The 12,546-nt window shown below is 48.1% G+C and overlaps 5 protein-coding genes across 5 annotated transcripts; 2 read left to right on the forward strand and 3 right to left on the reverse strand.

Annotated features, from left to right (window-relative positions):
- Positions 1–1,380: 1,380 nt before the first annotated feature.
- On the reverse strand, positions 1,381–2,247 carry VTN00DRAFT_6056 (uncharacterized protein; the record flags this gene model as incomplete). Its single annotated transcript, XM_069432650.1, has 4 exons — positions 1,381–1,606; positions 1,700–1,710; positions 1,757–1,928; positions 2,030–2,247. 4 exons carry the CDS (start codon positions 2,245–2,247, stop codon positions 1,381–1,383), a joined length of 627 nt encoding a protein of 208 aa, XP_069288488.1.
- A 1,649-nt stretch (positions 2,248–3,896) lies between these two features.
- Positions 3,897–5,014, reverse strand: VTN00DRAFT_6057 (uncharacterized protein; the record flags this gene model as incomplete). Its single annotated transcript, XM_069432651.1, has 3 exons — positions 3,897–4,565; positions 4,629–4,925; positions 5,009–5,014. 3 exons carry the CDS (start codon positions 5,012–5,014, stop codon positions 3,897–3,899), a joined length of 972 nt encoding a protein of 323 aa, XP_069288489.1.
- A 348-nt stretch (positions 5,015–5,362) lies between these two features.
- Positions 5,363–5,905, forward strand: VTN00DRAFT_6058 (uncharacterized protein; the record flags this gene model as incomplete). The annotated part of the gene is made up of 1 exon (XM_069432652.1): positions 5,363–5,905. The coding sequence occupies one exon, from the start codon at positions 5,363–5,365 to the stop codon at positions 5,903–5,905; it is 543 nt and encodes a 180-aa protein (XP_069288490.1).
- Positions 5,906–6,974: 1,069 nt separating this feature from the next.
- On the reverse strand, positions 6,975–9,075 carry VTN00DRAFT_6059 (uncharacterized protein; the record flags this gene model as incomplete). The annotated part of the gene is made up of 3 exons (XM_069432653.1): positions 6,975–7,215; positions 7,266–7,505; positions 9,005–9,075. The coding sequence occupies 3 exons, from the start codon at positions 9,073–9,075 to the stop codon at positions 6,975–6,977; spliced, it is 552 nt and encodes a 183-aa protein (XP_069288491.1).
- Positions 9,076–9,783: 708 nt separating this feature from the next.
- Positions 9,784–11,797, forward strand: VTN00DRAFT_6060 (uncharacterized protein; the record flags this gene model as incomplete). Its single annotated transcript, XM_069432655.1, has 5 exons — positions 9,784–9,895; positions 9,958–10,038; positions 10,116–11,349; positions 11,423–11,633; positions 11,705–11,797. The coding sequence occupies 5 exons, from the start codon at positions 9,784–9,786 to the stop codon at positions 11,795–11,797; spliced, it is 1,731 nt and encodes a 576-aa protein (XP_069288492.1).
- Positions 11,798–12,546: the final 749 nt, after the last annotated feature.

Below are 12,546 nucleotides of genomic sequence, written 5' to 3' on the forward strand. Positions count from 1 at the left end.
GGATTGGAGTGGTATATGGATAGATTAAATATATCTGATTGTTGATTGATCGTTTGCAGTGTGATAGAATATGATCTTGTATGTTTGGATTATAGTAGATCAACCAAGAATGGAATATATGTCATATGGTGCTATATTCAAGTTGTTTATATCTCCTACCATGAATGATGATGTATGCATGCATTCAACAGGCCATAACGGATCACGGATCGCATATCCCATTTGGTGCCATTCCGCTCCAAGATCAAAGACATGACAATGCAAAATGGGGATCATGAGCCACGGAGAATCATGAACCTTGCAGCAGTTTAGATGGTCTGGAACAGTCCTCTATGTACTGTATGACCAGGCATCATCTATCGTGTTCCAAGAAATTCATTCGAAACGTGAGACACCGGTCGGCGCCCGCCGAGTCTCACAAGATCTCTGCTAAAAAGGGAATTGCGGTAGTGTGACAAGGTAAATTCAACGGATACCTTAGGTACCTGCGTATGGATCCGGATGGCAGATCGGGATCTCCCGGGGAGCAGCGACCCGGAAGCCTATGTACCTAGTAGTAGTTGTGTCGCATGTTCGGCTTCAAGAAGACGGAGTACCCCGGTTTTTCCCATGATTCAACGTCATTTCCTAACTGTAGACATCAACGGATTTTCGGGGAGAGATCCGAGACAGTTGAACATCTGGCGGCTGATCTTTTTTGGGTGCCGAGAAATTTACTTTGTAGTCTAACTTGTTGCAGGATAACTCGTGACACCGGAGGCCAGAAAAAGTAAGCATGAGGAAAAAACCCATGGTGTTTTTCGGCGTTGTCACGGCACGGAGAAAGGGACGCGCTTGCGCAGGATCAGGCCACTTTTTTATGCATGGATGTTGCGGGCAGGTCCCGTGATGAGGGATGCCCTGGTTTGTCCGGGACAACAAATGGATACTTCTTCTGATGTACCACACCATCTCAGCACGTCGTATCGTATCGTCTCGACAAGCAGATATGCTCGATCGGAATTTTGATCTATGATTCTGTCAACTCTCGAACTACTGCTATGTTTAAGGAAGGGAGGATTCCCTTGATAGTCACATGATGGTTCCAGAACGGTTTTCGATGGTCGTATGTAGCTTTATTGTAGTGGTTTCAAACTGCATACCTAAATTTTTAACTAGGCCCTAGCACAACTTGAAGCGGGCACTAATGATTCTAACGGATCTGACGGGGCGGGACTCCTTAAGCATTATTCCGCTCACCTCAACCACTTCACTAAAACCACCCAAACCTGTTTCATGTTTCAGGCTTTAGTACCTAGTCAAACCAATGAGGTTGAAGGGAAAGTTAATCGACTTTTGACATGTAGCTAAGTACTGTACAGGTAACCTATCAAACAATGACTACACCATATTCCCAGAATTACTAGTAGACTCCATCGTACTACCACTACAATTCCCTGACCGGAAGAAAACAGCATGACACAGAGGACAATCGAAATGGCACTCCACGAACCAGCCCTCGAGGCAACGGTCATGGAAGACATGGTGGCACTTGATGTCGTGGATCGTCTGCGATCCATCGACCGCTTCGAGACAGATCGCGCTGTTGAAACCAAGACAGATCGCGCTGTTGAAACCAAACAGTCAATTGCAAGTTCTCTGTCATGTACATATGTACGTATGCATGTCTGAAAATACGTAAGAAAGGGGTATAGTTTACCAGATAAACTCCTTATCATCATCAACTTCCCCCCAGCAGATGCAATTCTGTCTTCACGATCTTCCACCAGGCGTCTAGTCGTTGTGTGGGTGCTGCCTTTTCCAGTCTCTCGAGCTTGCTCTGGTACGGTAGGGTTTTGAAGAAGAGCTTTTGCGGAGTAGTATTGTTGTTGTTGTTGTTATTGTTAGAGGGTGTAGGGCGGAAATGGTGCCATGTGTACCATGTTAGGCTGTGCTTGTTAGTTTGTTGGTCTAATACTACGTCATCTACCTTATGTACTGAAGTACGCAGTCATAGAATTGTCAGAAGAAGAAAGGGAATGGCACTTACAGCACAACGTCAAAGAGTAAGAACCCGAGTACAGAGCATGCAACTATCAAGCCAAGAGAATCTTGATCGTGGTCTGAATCTAGAGATCTGGATTCGGGAGTAATATCATTCGCTGAGGTCGAATTCGAATTGGTAGTGTTCGTCGCGGCGAGATGCCAATGCCTGTTTCTGGCCGTGGAGTCTATTCCTGAAGGAGAGGACTGGTTGTATAAGAGCATAGCAGTGTCTATGAGTATGCAGGTATATGCTATACAAATCTGAATGTAAATGCGCCGTAAGATGTAGTGTGGACTTGGATGATATTACATGGATATAAATATTGTTACTTGGTTAATTCGCGCTTTCTACAATATCACGTGCATAGGTAGGTACTGCGCTCAAGCCACCGTCGCTCTCACGGATAGATATCATCACGCAGGATACAGATGGAAACGGAGAAGTGCTTCAGCAACCCTTGCCACAGCGCACAACCTGATCCTCCTCGGACGTCGTCTGTCAGCTACCTGACCGAACTATGTGGAAGGGACCTCAATGACGTCTGTGGCTCCAAAGAGGAAGGGATCATGCACAGGTACAGTACATGTACATGCATTAGGTAGGTGGAGGTAACAAGTTCCAAAGGTTTCCTCCACCGGGTGACCCTCGCACGTTACCTCTTTAGAGCTACTGTACACCGAGGTACCACTAAAAGTAAAGAGCGTCCCTAAACTCAAAAGCCTGAAAAGGTCCCGTCCCGATCTGTCCCGTCCGTCCATCCGGATCGTGGGATCGTCTCATATCGGCATCCCGGCATCGTTGAGGTCCTTACCATGACTACCTAAGTCTACGGACAATGGATTAATTACATGGGGCTCGGATGTCTCCCGTGATATCAAGTACCTAAGTCTAAGTCAGCCCTGTCCTCCGGTTATACCCGACTCGACCCGGCCCGGTGCGGGACTCGGGTCGGACCTGTCCGCATGAATCTAATATTCCAGGCTTCCAATGAGTCAATTGTTGAATGTCCATTACTCCGTAGACTGGGGAACTGGAAGCTAGGTGCTTGCGAATCGGGACCGGGACCGATGGTGCACCGTCACATCACGTTGTTTCGCATGGGATCGGGTCGGGAAGCCGCTTTTCGCCCCCGCCGTCCTCCAGTGGGCCCGGTCTGGTCTGTGGAGTTGTGGGAGCTTAGAGATTAGTTCCTAGTATTCCGATATCCGTAGGTCAGGTGGCCAGTGCTTTGGAGTGTTTTAAGCTAGTTAAGGTTAGGTGGTTAGTAAGGCAGGTCACGGGTAATGTGAAGAAATGAAGGGATCAGAGGTTGTTTTGTGATTACATTTAGAAGTACGTGGATTGGACAATGTTGCCTGCTTGCTTGTTTGCTTGTTTTGCTGGAATGATGGACGGAGAAGAGAAGAGAGAAGGAGAAGGGGAGAGGGAGAGGATGAATGCAGATGTAGATGAGATATTAGAAATGTGCTGGTATCAGTACCGGTATTCTACTGGAAAGTAAACGAGTCGATGATTCATTTGGGCTTATTGCTTGTTGCCATTGCCATTAGATGCGAGTGCATTTTCAAAACAGCATCAAATGAATAGATAGGTAAATAAATAATGAAAAAAAAATTTTCCGCTTTGATCAATTTTCGACGTCCTGAAGTAAGTTCTAAAGAGATAACAAAAGGGTATACCAATCAATAGTAGGCAAAGAAAGAAAAGAACAACAGTATCCCAAGATGCCCAAATCATATCATGGCTTTGCTTTTGAGTATAGCGTCATTAAATACATGTGTATAGGAAACAAAACACAGGTATATAAGAAAGGAGATTACTGTACATGAAAAACATGAAACTCATAGGATCATCGTTATCATCAGCAAGATCACGCCTCCCGGCTTCGCCTCATGCTCCTCCACATCCCGCCGGGAAGCAAATTCTCTTTCAGCACGTTGAGTTCGTTCTGGAGGAGCAACTTCTCCTCCTGCAGCTCCTGGATGTACGCCAGGGCCCGAGTTAGCACCTCGGACTTGTTCTGGAACTGCACACCGTCCTTCAGGTTTGTCTTGATACACTTGGAGTTGGCGTTGGCGGAGCTGGTTCCGGCCTTGCTGGCCCGCAGACTCGGGACGGCATTGCTCAGCGCGAGGAATTTGGCGTTCAGGTTGGTGCGGTACCGCTTCTCGACCGCGTTGTGGGCGGCTTTGCGTTTGCTGGCGACGGTGTCTTTGGGGTCTTCCGAGGAAGAGGACGTTCGGGAGACTTTTTGTGTCGTTTTGTGTCTTGGTGGGGGGAAAGAAGTCTCGACCGCGGGTGGTGGAAGTGGATCGGCCTCAGAGATGGGCGAAAGACATGAGGTCGCTGGGAGGTTTGGAGAGACCATTCCCACTTGCTCTGGTGTGTTGGGGAGGGCGCATATAGGAGACGGAAGATAGGCAGGATCGCTGCCCTGCGTCTGAGTACGAAAGCACTCTCGCTCGATATTTGAAAGGACAGGGGAGAGGCTGCTTCCACTGAATAGCGAGGAGGCCATCGCTTCCTCACCTTCGAGGTCCTGTATGGTCAAGTGTTAGTTTGAAAATGTTCTTGCGTTGGGGCTTGATTGTTCGTGACATACTGAGAGAAACGAGGTGCATGATGCACGGTTTGAGAACATGCATCTGCCCTCCTCAGCCGGAGAAGGATATGCGTCGAGAGTAGGGTTTTCAAAATCCACACCGATCTGATCTGGAGAGATATCGAAAACGAAATTCTCATCCATCGCCAAGTCCCAGGGACAGAAACTAGTCGTTGTGTCTTTGCACACCGGATCCGAGTCGATATAGTAGTATTCCGATAGAGACGGCAAATCTGTAGCCATAGGGGAAGGCATGTCAAAGAATTGTCGGTTGGAAGGCATGGTGTGGCTATTATTCTACAGTATGTTAGATAGGTTGCTAGGTGAAGAACTTTGTTTCCAACACGGGGTAATTGTGCATAAGCGACAGCGGGACATACCATCATAATTGAATTGACGGTCTGGTGGCAGTATAGGCTGTGAAAGAGGTATTGGATAGTTGGAGGTAATGGTCAGATCAAGTTGAGTAGGTAGCTATATTGATGCTCGAGTCAGAGTCCTTATGTTGATCAGCTTGGGTGCCCTCCTGTTTTCCCGGCGGGAGAGGATTCTAATATAGCTGAACAACGGGCTTGCGGTATGCCGTACACTGCATCCGTCCCGTCCTCCATGTCTACTGCCTCATGCTGGGGAGTACAGTCCAGTGACCCGAGTTCTAACCTCAGCTTGCAGCGGGGAAAGCTGCGAGCTCCACTGCGGTGAGCCATCAACCACTGTCCGGATTTCGTCCAAGAATGCCTGATACACCAGGACTTCTCCATGGCGGGAACCGTGGACCGTGGACGGAATGTCGTCCGCGTGGGCCAGAACCATGCGCGTTGCAGGGCTGGGGATGCACAGAAGCCATTCTCGAGACGTTGAGCCGTTGCAGTGACAGCTGGCGGGGCACCGCCATGTGCCAATCTCAACGGTCGTTTTACTTCAGGGGAGACAACAAACCTATCATCGCGCGATTATCAAAGCCAGAGATCCATGACTCAGCGTCTCAGCGGCCGGCCCCGAAAGCCTCGGCCAGACCTCGGTGGAGACTAGCCCTACCCCCCTTGTCTCGGCGTCGTTTCGGCAACATCGAAGATTTGATCAGGCCAACTTTGCGATCGATCAATTCATCCCTGTTCCTGGTAGCTTGGAAACTCGGAGACTACCGATGCTTTTTCTGGTCGGGTAAAGAGCTGGCGACGCAGCCGGCCGCGGTCGGCCTTCTTTGCGAGAAGAAGGAGAAGACTTTATCCTCTGGAACCTCGTTTCCGATGCCTAGAATGTCTCGATATATCTGACCGGTTAGTGCTTCGGGAGAAATCGTCGCGAGGTCCCTCTAAAAATAATACAGGGATCCGTTCCCAACAAGAGCATCAATCTTGATTTTTTCCGCGGGCTTGTTACACATCTCTAATGAGCGCAACGTGTTAAGATCTAAGAAAGGTTTTCGGCTTTGCAGTCAACTGATATCCATCGCATGTCCGTTCTAGACTTTGTATTGGAGACTTCTAGCTTGACCGGCCAAGTCTTTGTTGACAGGTCATAGATTTCCCATCCGTTCTTTGGAAGACAATCATGAAGGCATTGACTGCGCAAGCGAGCTTCAGCTTATCTACGAAATATACTGCGTACTCCGGAGTCTGAGCGGCTATGACGGGCATGATTGTGAAGCACAGGCCACGGTGATCAGCTGCTTATGTTGCCAACCCCAGATCTCAGGCAGAGGTATGAACTAAACTAATCTTAGATCTGGGGGAAGAGCTTAAACAGTTCAAGGAGCTGTAATGTCTCTGACATCATCTAGAACTCGAATCTTCGCCATGGGGCAAGTATGAAAAAGCTCAAAACTTCTGATAGTAATATAATTGACATTATACGAACTCATGGGCTTTTTATTTTAATCACGTGCTCATACCAACTTTATTTTTAATATTTTCGCATCTATGTGGCTTACGCGGGAGTGACTATCCCCTTATCTCCGAGCGGCCGGTATAACTTGGTCAGCACTTGCAGAACTCAGAGAACTACTATTTTAACTTCCTACCGTCATAAAGTCTATTAACATATATCAAACTTTTAACTATCAAAAGACTTGTTTACTAATTACTCATCCAGAGTTACTTATTTTTACTAATGTACTAACACAATATTGCCGGACGAACTATATCTACTAACCCTGAAGCATCGGAGAAATTCCACTCGTCAAAGCCAATTTCTTTGCACATTGTATTGCTGCCCTCAATTACTATTAATTGACATAACATGACAACTTAAACGTGAGATCTTGTCCAAAATTCAGATCCAATCCGTGCGCTACTTAACCCCGTCGATCCTGGCAATGTACTCTGTCGATGATCAGCAGCTGGCTCATGATAAGGCTGACATAAACTCATGGATCAGATTCACAATTCGATGTGAATGGCCCCATTCGTTATCGTACCACGACACCAGCTTCTCCAAGCGGTCATTGAGGGCAATGACGGCCTTCGCGTCGAAGATGGATGAATGCGGGTCCCCGTGCAAATAGGGGGAGACGAGATCGTCCTCGGAGTAAGCGAGGATCCCTGGTATGTGACAGGTTAGATTAGCTGAACGGTTCGTCGTCTCTCTACGGATCGCGAAGAGGGTATAGTATATAAGGTACTGTGCTGTACATGCCCCTTGATCTCGTTTTCGGAGACTTTTTTGGCCGTCTCCTTGACCCGGTCATAGGTCATCGGTTTCTCCGTGCGCACAGTGAGATCAACTACAGAGACATTCGGTGTCGGGACACAGAAGGCCATACCAGTGAGCTTGCCATCCAGTGAATGGATCACCTTACTCACAGCCTTCGCGGCTCTAGTGCTGCTGGGGATGATATTCTGCGCGGCAGTCCTTCGCGGACGGGCCGTCCAGCGTCTTTTGAGTTGCAGTGTATGAGTGGACAGTAGTCATCAAGCCCTCCACGATGCCAAAATTGTCATAGATGACCTCGGCCAACGGGGCAAGGTAATTCGTCGTGCAGGATGCCATGGAGAGAGAGGATGCTGATCTCCGGCCTGTACTTGGATTCGTTGACACCGAGCACGACCATCAGCGCATCGTTCAGCACGAGGTTTAATCTATCGACATCGATCTGGCTTTATAATCGGCCGTTCGTCGAGTCGCATTTGAGCATATATTCCTGCCGTGGGGGAGGGAAGGGAGAACCTGCGTCAGTAAAAAGGCCAATGGGCTAGAATAGAAAGACATCAGTGCAGGGAGACCCCTCACAGCATATCTTGGTTGGATGAAGGGATCATTGGCTGCCACGTCTTCGACGCCGTCATGTCATGCTCCGCCCTGCACACTTACTTCTTACTAGTAGCCATTTACGTCGCCTAGGTAAGGGGTGTGTAGCCTCGACCAGGGGAAGAGCGGGGAGAAGAGACCGCGGGGTAAACTCATGCGATTTGGACAAATCTGATCTCGATTATTAGCACCAGCAGCAAAACAAAACAAAGAAAGTTTAAATAAAGGAGGGCTCGTGTATGTCGTACAATCCTCCGAATTCGGCCAAAGCCATTGATTCCAATCTGTGGTAGGATGCTAGACTGTCGTCCATGGACTGTGTGGGCAGCGCTATCTTAGTAATCTTGCTTTTCCAATTTTTTAAGATATTTTTCAAGTGACAAAAGACGACTTAGGCTCTCTGTACAAAAATTTGAATTCTAATTATTACCTAATGTAGGTATGTACAGTACTTAATGTGGGCAACTTTTCAAGACATCCGCCTGCCTCCCTGCTGGAAGTATGTATGTAGTGACCATGGAAAAAGAGAGCATAGGTATAGAAAATATATATAAATACACTTGATTATCTATCCCTCAAGCTCCGTGCCACGATCATAATTATGATCATGACTACCACATAATTCCAGCATACGAAGCATGTAAGGAAAGCTGTCAATTGGAGGCGCTCTCCCGCCGATTCTCTGTCGTGGTCTGACAGCGCCACCGACATATGCCCGAGACACGTTGTTCGTGTTACCGATTCGGGTTCTGACCGATCTCTTGAACGTGAGGTATCCTTGTCCTTATCTTTATCCTTGTTCTCGTTCTTGTTTAGGTCAGTAAGTCTGGAGAGATCGGTCCCGGCGATTAGTCTATACATAGAACGCAAACGCACATGCGAAGTGCAATTTGATCTGCCATTGAGACTATTTTATGGTTACATGGATGAATGATTAGGGATTGACTTTCGCTTGCTGCAGTATTGTACGTCAGAAAGGAGGTAGGCAGTTCCAGTTCCATCACATTAGATCTCTATACCTAGCATCTCCGTAAGATGAGAGGTGGCTATAGTCAGGGTTCTGGGAAGACAAACCGGAGAGCAGATACTTGACATCTGTGCCACTGGACAACCACCAGCATGCTTACCGGGCTTGCCAGCATCTGTGACACTTGTGCTCTTCCTTCGCCATTTCTGCGTAGAGGTTGAGATTCCGCATCCTGCAAGTCGAATTCCACTCAAAGCTTTCCAAGTATGATCTAGTACAGTGAAATACTGGACCTACTACATGTGCCAAGGGTCGGTTATCTCTACGGGCTTTGAACGCCACTCCAAGAGCTTCAGTTTGTAATAACTTAGAAATAGACACAGAAATCAAGTTAAAGACGATATCTATCCGATCTGAAGCCCCGTCAATCAGGTGAGTGTTTCGCCATACGATTACGATGATGATTGTACACGACACAGGAAAACTCCATTGAGAGTCGGTATTGGACCGGTGCGATGACGAAACAGGCCGCAATGACTGCATGGCTGTACAGAAAAATGATCTAGTTGAGAAAACTACCGTTTACCGCTGTGCTCGATTCGATTCCGTATCTCTCAAACATCTGACCAGGACGTGAGCACGGATTATCCTCGGCCGGATGCGACCATCGGTGCTGCATGCGTCGTCTGCCCCACGAGCATCAGTCGACATTGCTATCATCTAATAGATAAATGAGATTCCAGTGCTTTGGCCTTTTATTTCAGACTCGAACTCTTTCTAATGATCGTGAATCCTTAATTACTCCGTGAACTACCTCTTCCCAACCTACTACTCGCTCCATACACCTAACCCTACAAGCTCCCTAGGTATTACCTTGCCTCTCCTTAACATTTCATCCCAAACAAGCCCCACATCCATCCTCAACCAGATCAGTTCCAGATGCCGTCGTCGGATATACGCACCGCGGAGCTCAAGTCTCCAGTGGACGTCGCGCAGTATCTCTTTACGCGACTCTACCAATTGGGCATTCGATCGGTTCTAGGCGTCCCCGGTCAGTGTTTATCTCACATTCCTTACTTATCACTTTATGCTAATACCCAGTGTATTTCACAGGTGACTACAATCTTACAGCTCTTGATTACATCCCCAAGGCCGGTCTTAAATGGGTGGGAAACTGCAATGAGTTGAATGCTGGTTGGTCTTCTCCCGTATATACAAGCCCAAAGTGACGGTTGAAGACGGGCTAATTTCTTCCTCCCATTTCTACGCAGGATACTCCGCGGACGGCTACGCCAGAATCAAAGGCATATCAGCCGTCATCACGGCCTTTGGAGTCGGCGAGCTCTCCGCTATCAACGCCATAGCGGGAGCATACTCCGAACACGTCCCGATTGTCCATATCGTCGGGCAGCCAAGTACCCTATCGCAGAGAGATGGCATGCTCCTCCACCATACCCTCGGTAACGGGGATTTTAACGTTTTCTCCAACATGAGCGCCGATATATCCTGCGTCATGGCCAAGATCACAGACCCCCATGAAGCTCCAACCCTGATCGATCACGCGCTGCGGGAATGCTGGATCCAGAGTCGACCAGTGTACATTGCTCTCCCGACGGATATGGTCCAGAAGAAAGTGGAAGGGGAGAGACTGAAGTATCCAATTGACCTCCGAGAGGATGTCAACGACCCTGAGAAGGAGGAGTACGTGGTCGATGTCGTTTTGAGATATCTCCACGCGGCAAAGAACCCGGTCATTCTTGTTGACGCCGGAGCCATCCGCCACCGCGCTCTCGATGAGGTCCACAAGCTTGTTAAGGTGTCAAAACTGCCAGTCTTCGTTGCTCCCATGGGTAAGGGTGCTGTGGATGAGACTCTACCCAACTACGGGGGAGTCTATGCCGGGAATGGATCCAACGAAGGGGTCCGCGAACGCGTTGAGAATGCAGACTTGATCCTCAGCATCGGAGCGCTCAAGTCTGACTTCAACACGGCAGGGTTCACATACCGGATCAGCCAGTTGAATACGATTGACTTCGACAGTGATCGTGTACAGGTCAGATACTCGCAGTACCCGCAGGTCAACATGAAGGGTGTCCTTCGAAAGGTCATTGAAAGGATGGGAAGCTTGAATATCCAACCTGGTCCATCACCTTCGAACAACATAGCAGCAAACAATCATTCAAACACCTCCGAGGACGCTCCCATCACGCACTCCTGGTTCTGGCCCGCAGTCGGCCGCTGGCTACGGGAAGACGACATCGTCATCACCGAAACCGGCACCGCCAACTTCGGGATCTGGGAGACCCGGTTCCCCAAGAACGTCACGGCCATCAGCCAGGTCCTCTGGGGCAGCATCGGGTATTCGGTAGGTGCCTGCCTGGGAGCTGCCCTGGCTGCGAAGGAGACCGGACGTCCACGCACGATCCTCTTCGTCGGGGACGGTAGCTTCCAGATGACGGCGCAGGAAGTGAGCACGATGATCCGGCAGAACCTGAACATTATCCTGTGAGGGAAAATTCCTATCCTAATCACACCCTAACTTTGTGTCCTGCTGACAGGAGATTACCTTAATCTATAGCTTCGTGATCTGCAACGACGGCTACACCATCGAACGATACATCCACGGCTGGAACGATGAATACAACGACATCCAGCCCTGGAATCAAAAGGACCTGGTCCCCGCCTTCGGGGCCAAACCCGGGCGCTACAAGACCTACCAAGTCCGGACGAGAGCGGAGATCGAGTCCCTGTTCGCTGATCCGGAATTCTCCTCCGCTCCTTATTTCCAGGTAGGAATCTGTTCTGAAAGATGATATTCCATCCGGGACATAGATATATCTAACATCACATCGCTATGTAGTTGGTGGAACTCTACATGCCCCGCGACGACGCCCCGACATCCCTCAAGCTGACAGCGGAGGCTGCCGCGAAACGAAACGCGCAAGCGTCGTAAAAAGCTACCTGTCTATGTATGGATTCTCAGGGGGGTAGTCTGTTTACAACAACAACTACCGTAGACAAACTCGAACAAACGGAGGTTTCACCTAGTTAGGAAATTATTTCATACCCATGTGTAAAACTTTTAACTTCTATAAGAATCTCCTAATTAATATTTGCCTTCCTGATAGATAGATACCCCATTGCTACGCGTAGTACGGGTCAGATGGATAGATAAAATGGGGGCTTCAGATGGTAGGCAACTCCGTACCTACGTACATAGCCTTTTCCAAGACTGAGCTGAGAAGCCAAGATCACCTACCTACCTACATACATACCTGCATACCTAGGTACTTGATTGGTATTGATATCCACTACAACTAGGGAAGACTTTCAAGAAGAGAAGATTTCTAGCTACCGAAATAAATAACAAGAAAAAAACCATTAACATCCTTCATCGTGTGTTATATTTACCTTCACCTAACCTAACCTAAGTATGTAAAATGTAAGTAAACGCTCAGCAGATATCCTCCCTCCGCAACCCCACCCTCCACCTACCCCCTTGTTCCCAACGAAACGAACGCAGGATAAAGCCTCCCATATAAAAAAGAAAAAAAGCCAGTTGAAGTTATGTAAAATATATATATATATATAAAGAAAAGGAAAAGGTATATCAACTTCCATCTTTCCATATTTATAATACCCTGCGCTGTCCCGCAGGCGAGAGAGTGGGAAATAATAAAAAATAAAATGAAAAAAATATCA

The sequence above is a fragment of the Thermoascus crustaceus genome (assembly GCF_041956765.1).
Source record: "Thermoascus crustaceus strain CBS 181.67 unplaced genomic scaffold VTN00scaffold_3, whole genome shotgun sequence".
Lineage (NCBI taxonomy): Eukaryota > Fungi > Ascomycota > Eurotiomycetes > Eurotiales > Thermoascaceae > Thermoascus > Thermoascus crustaceus.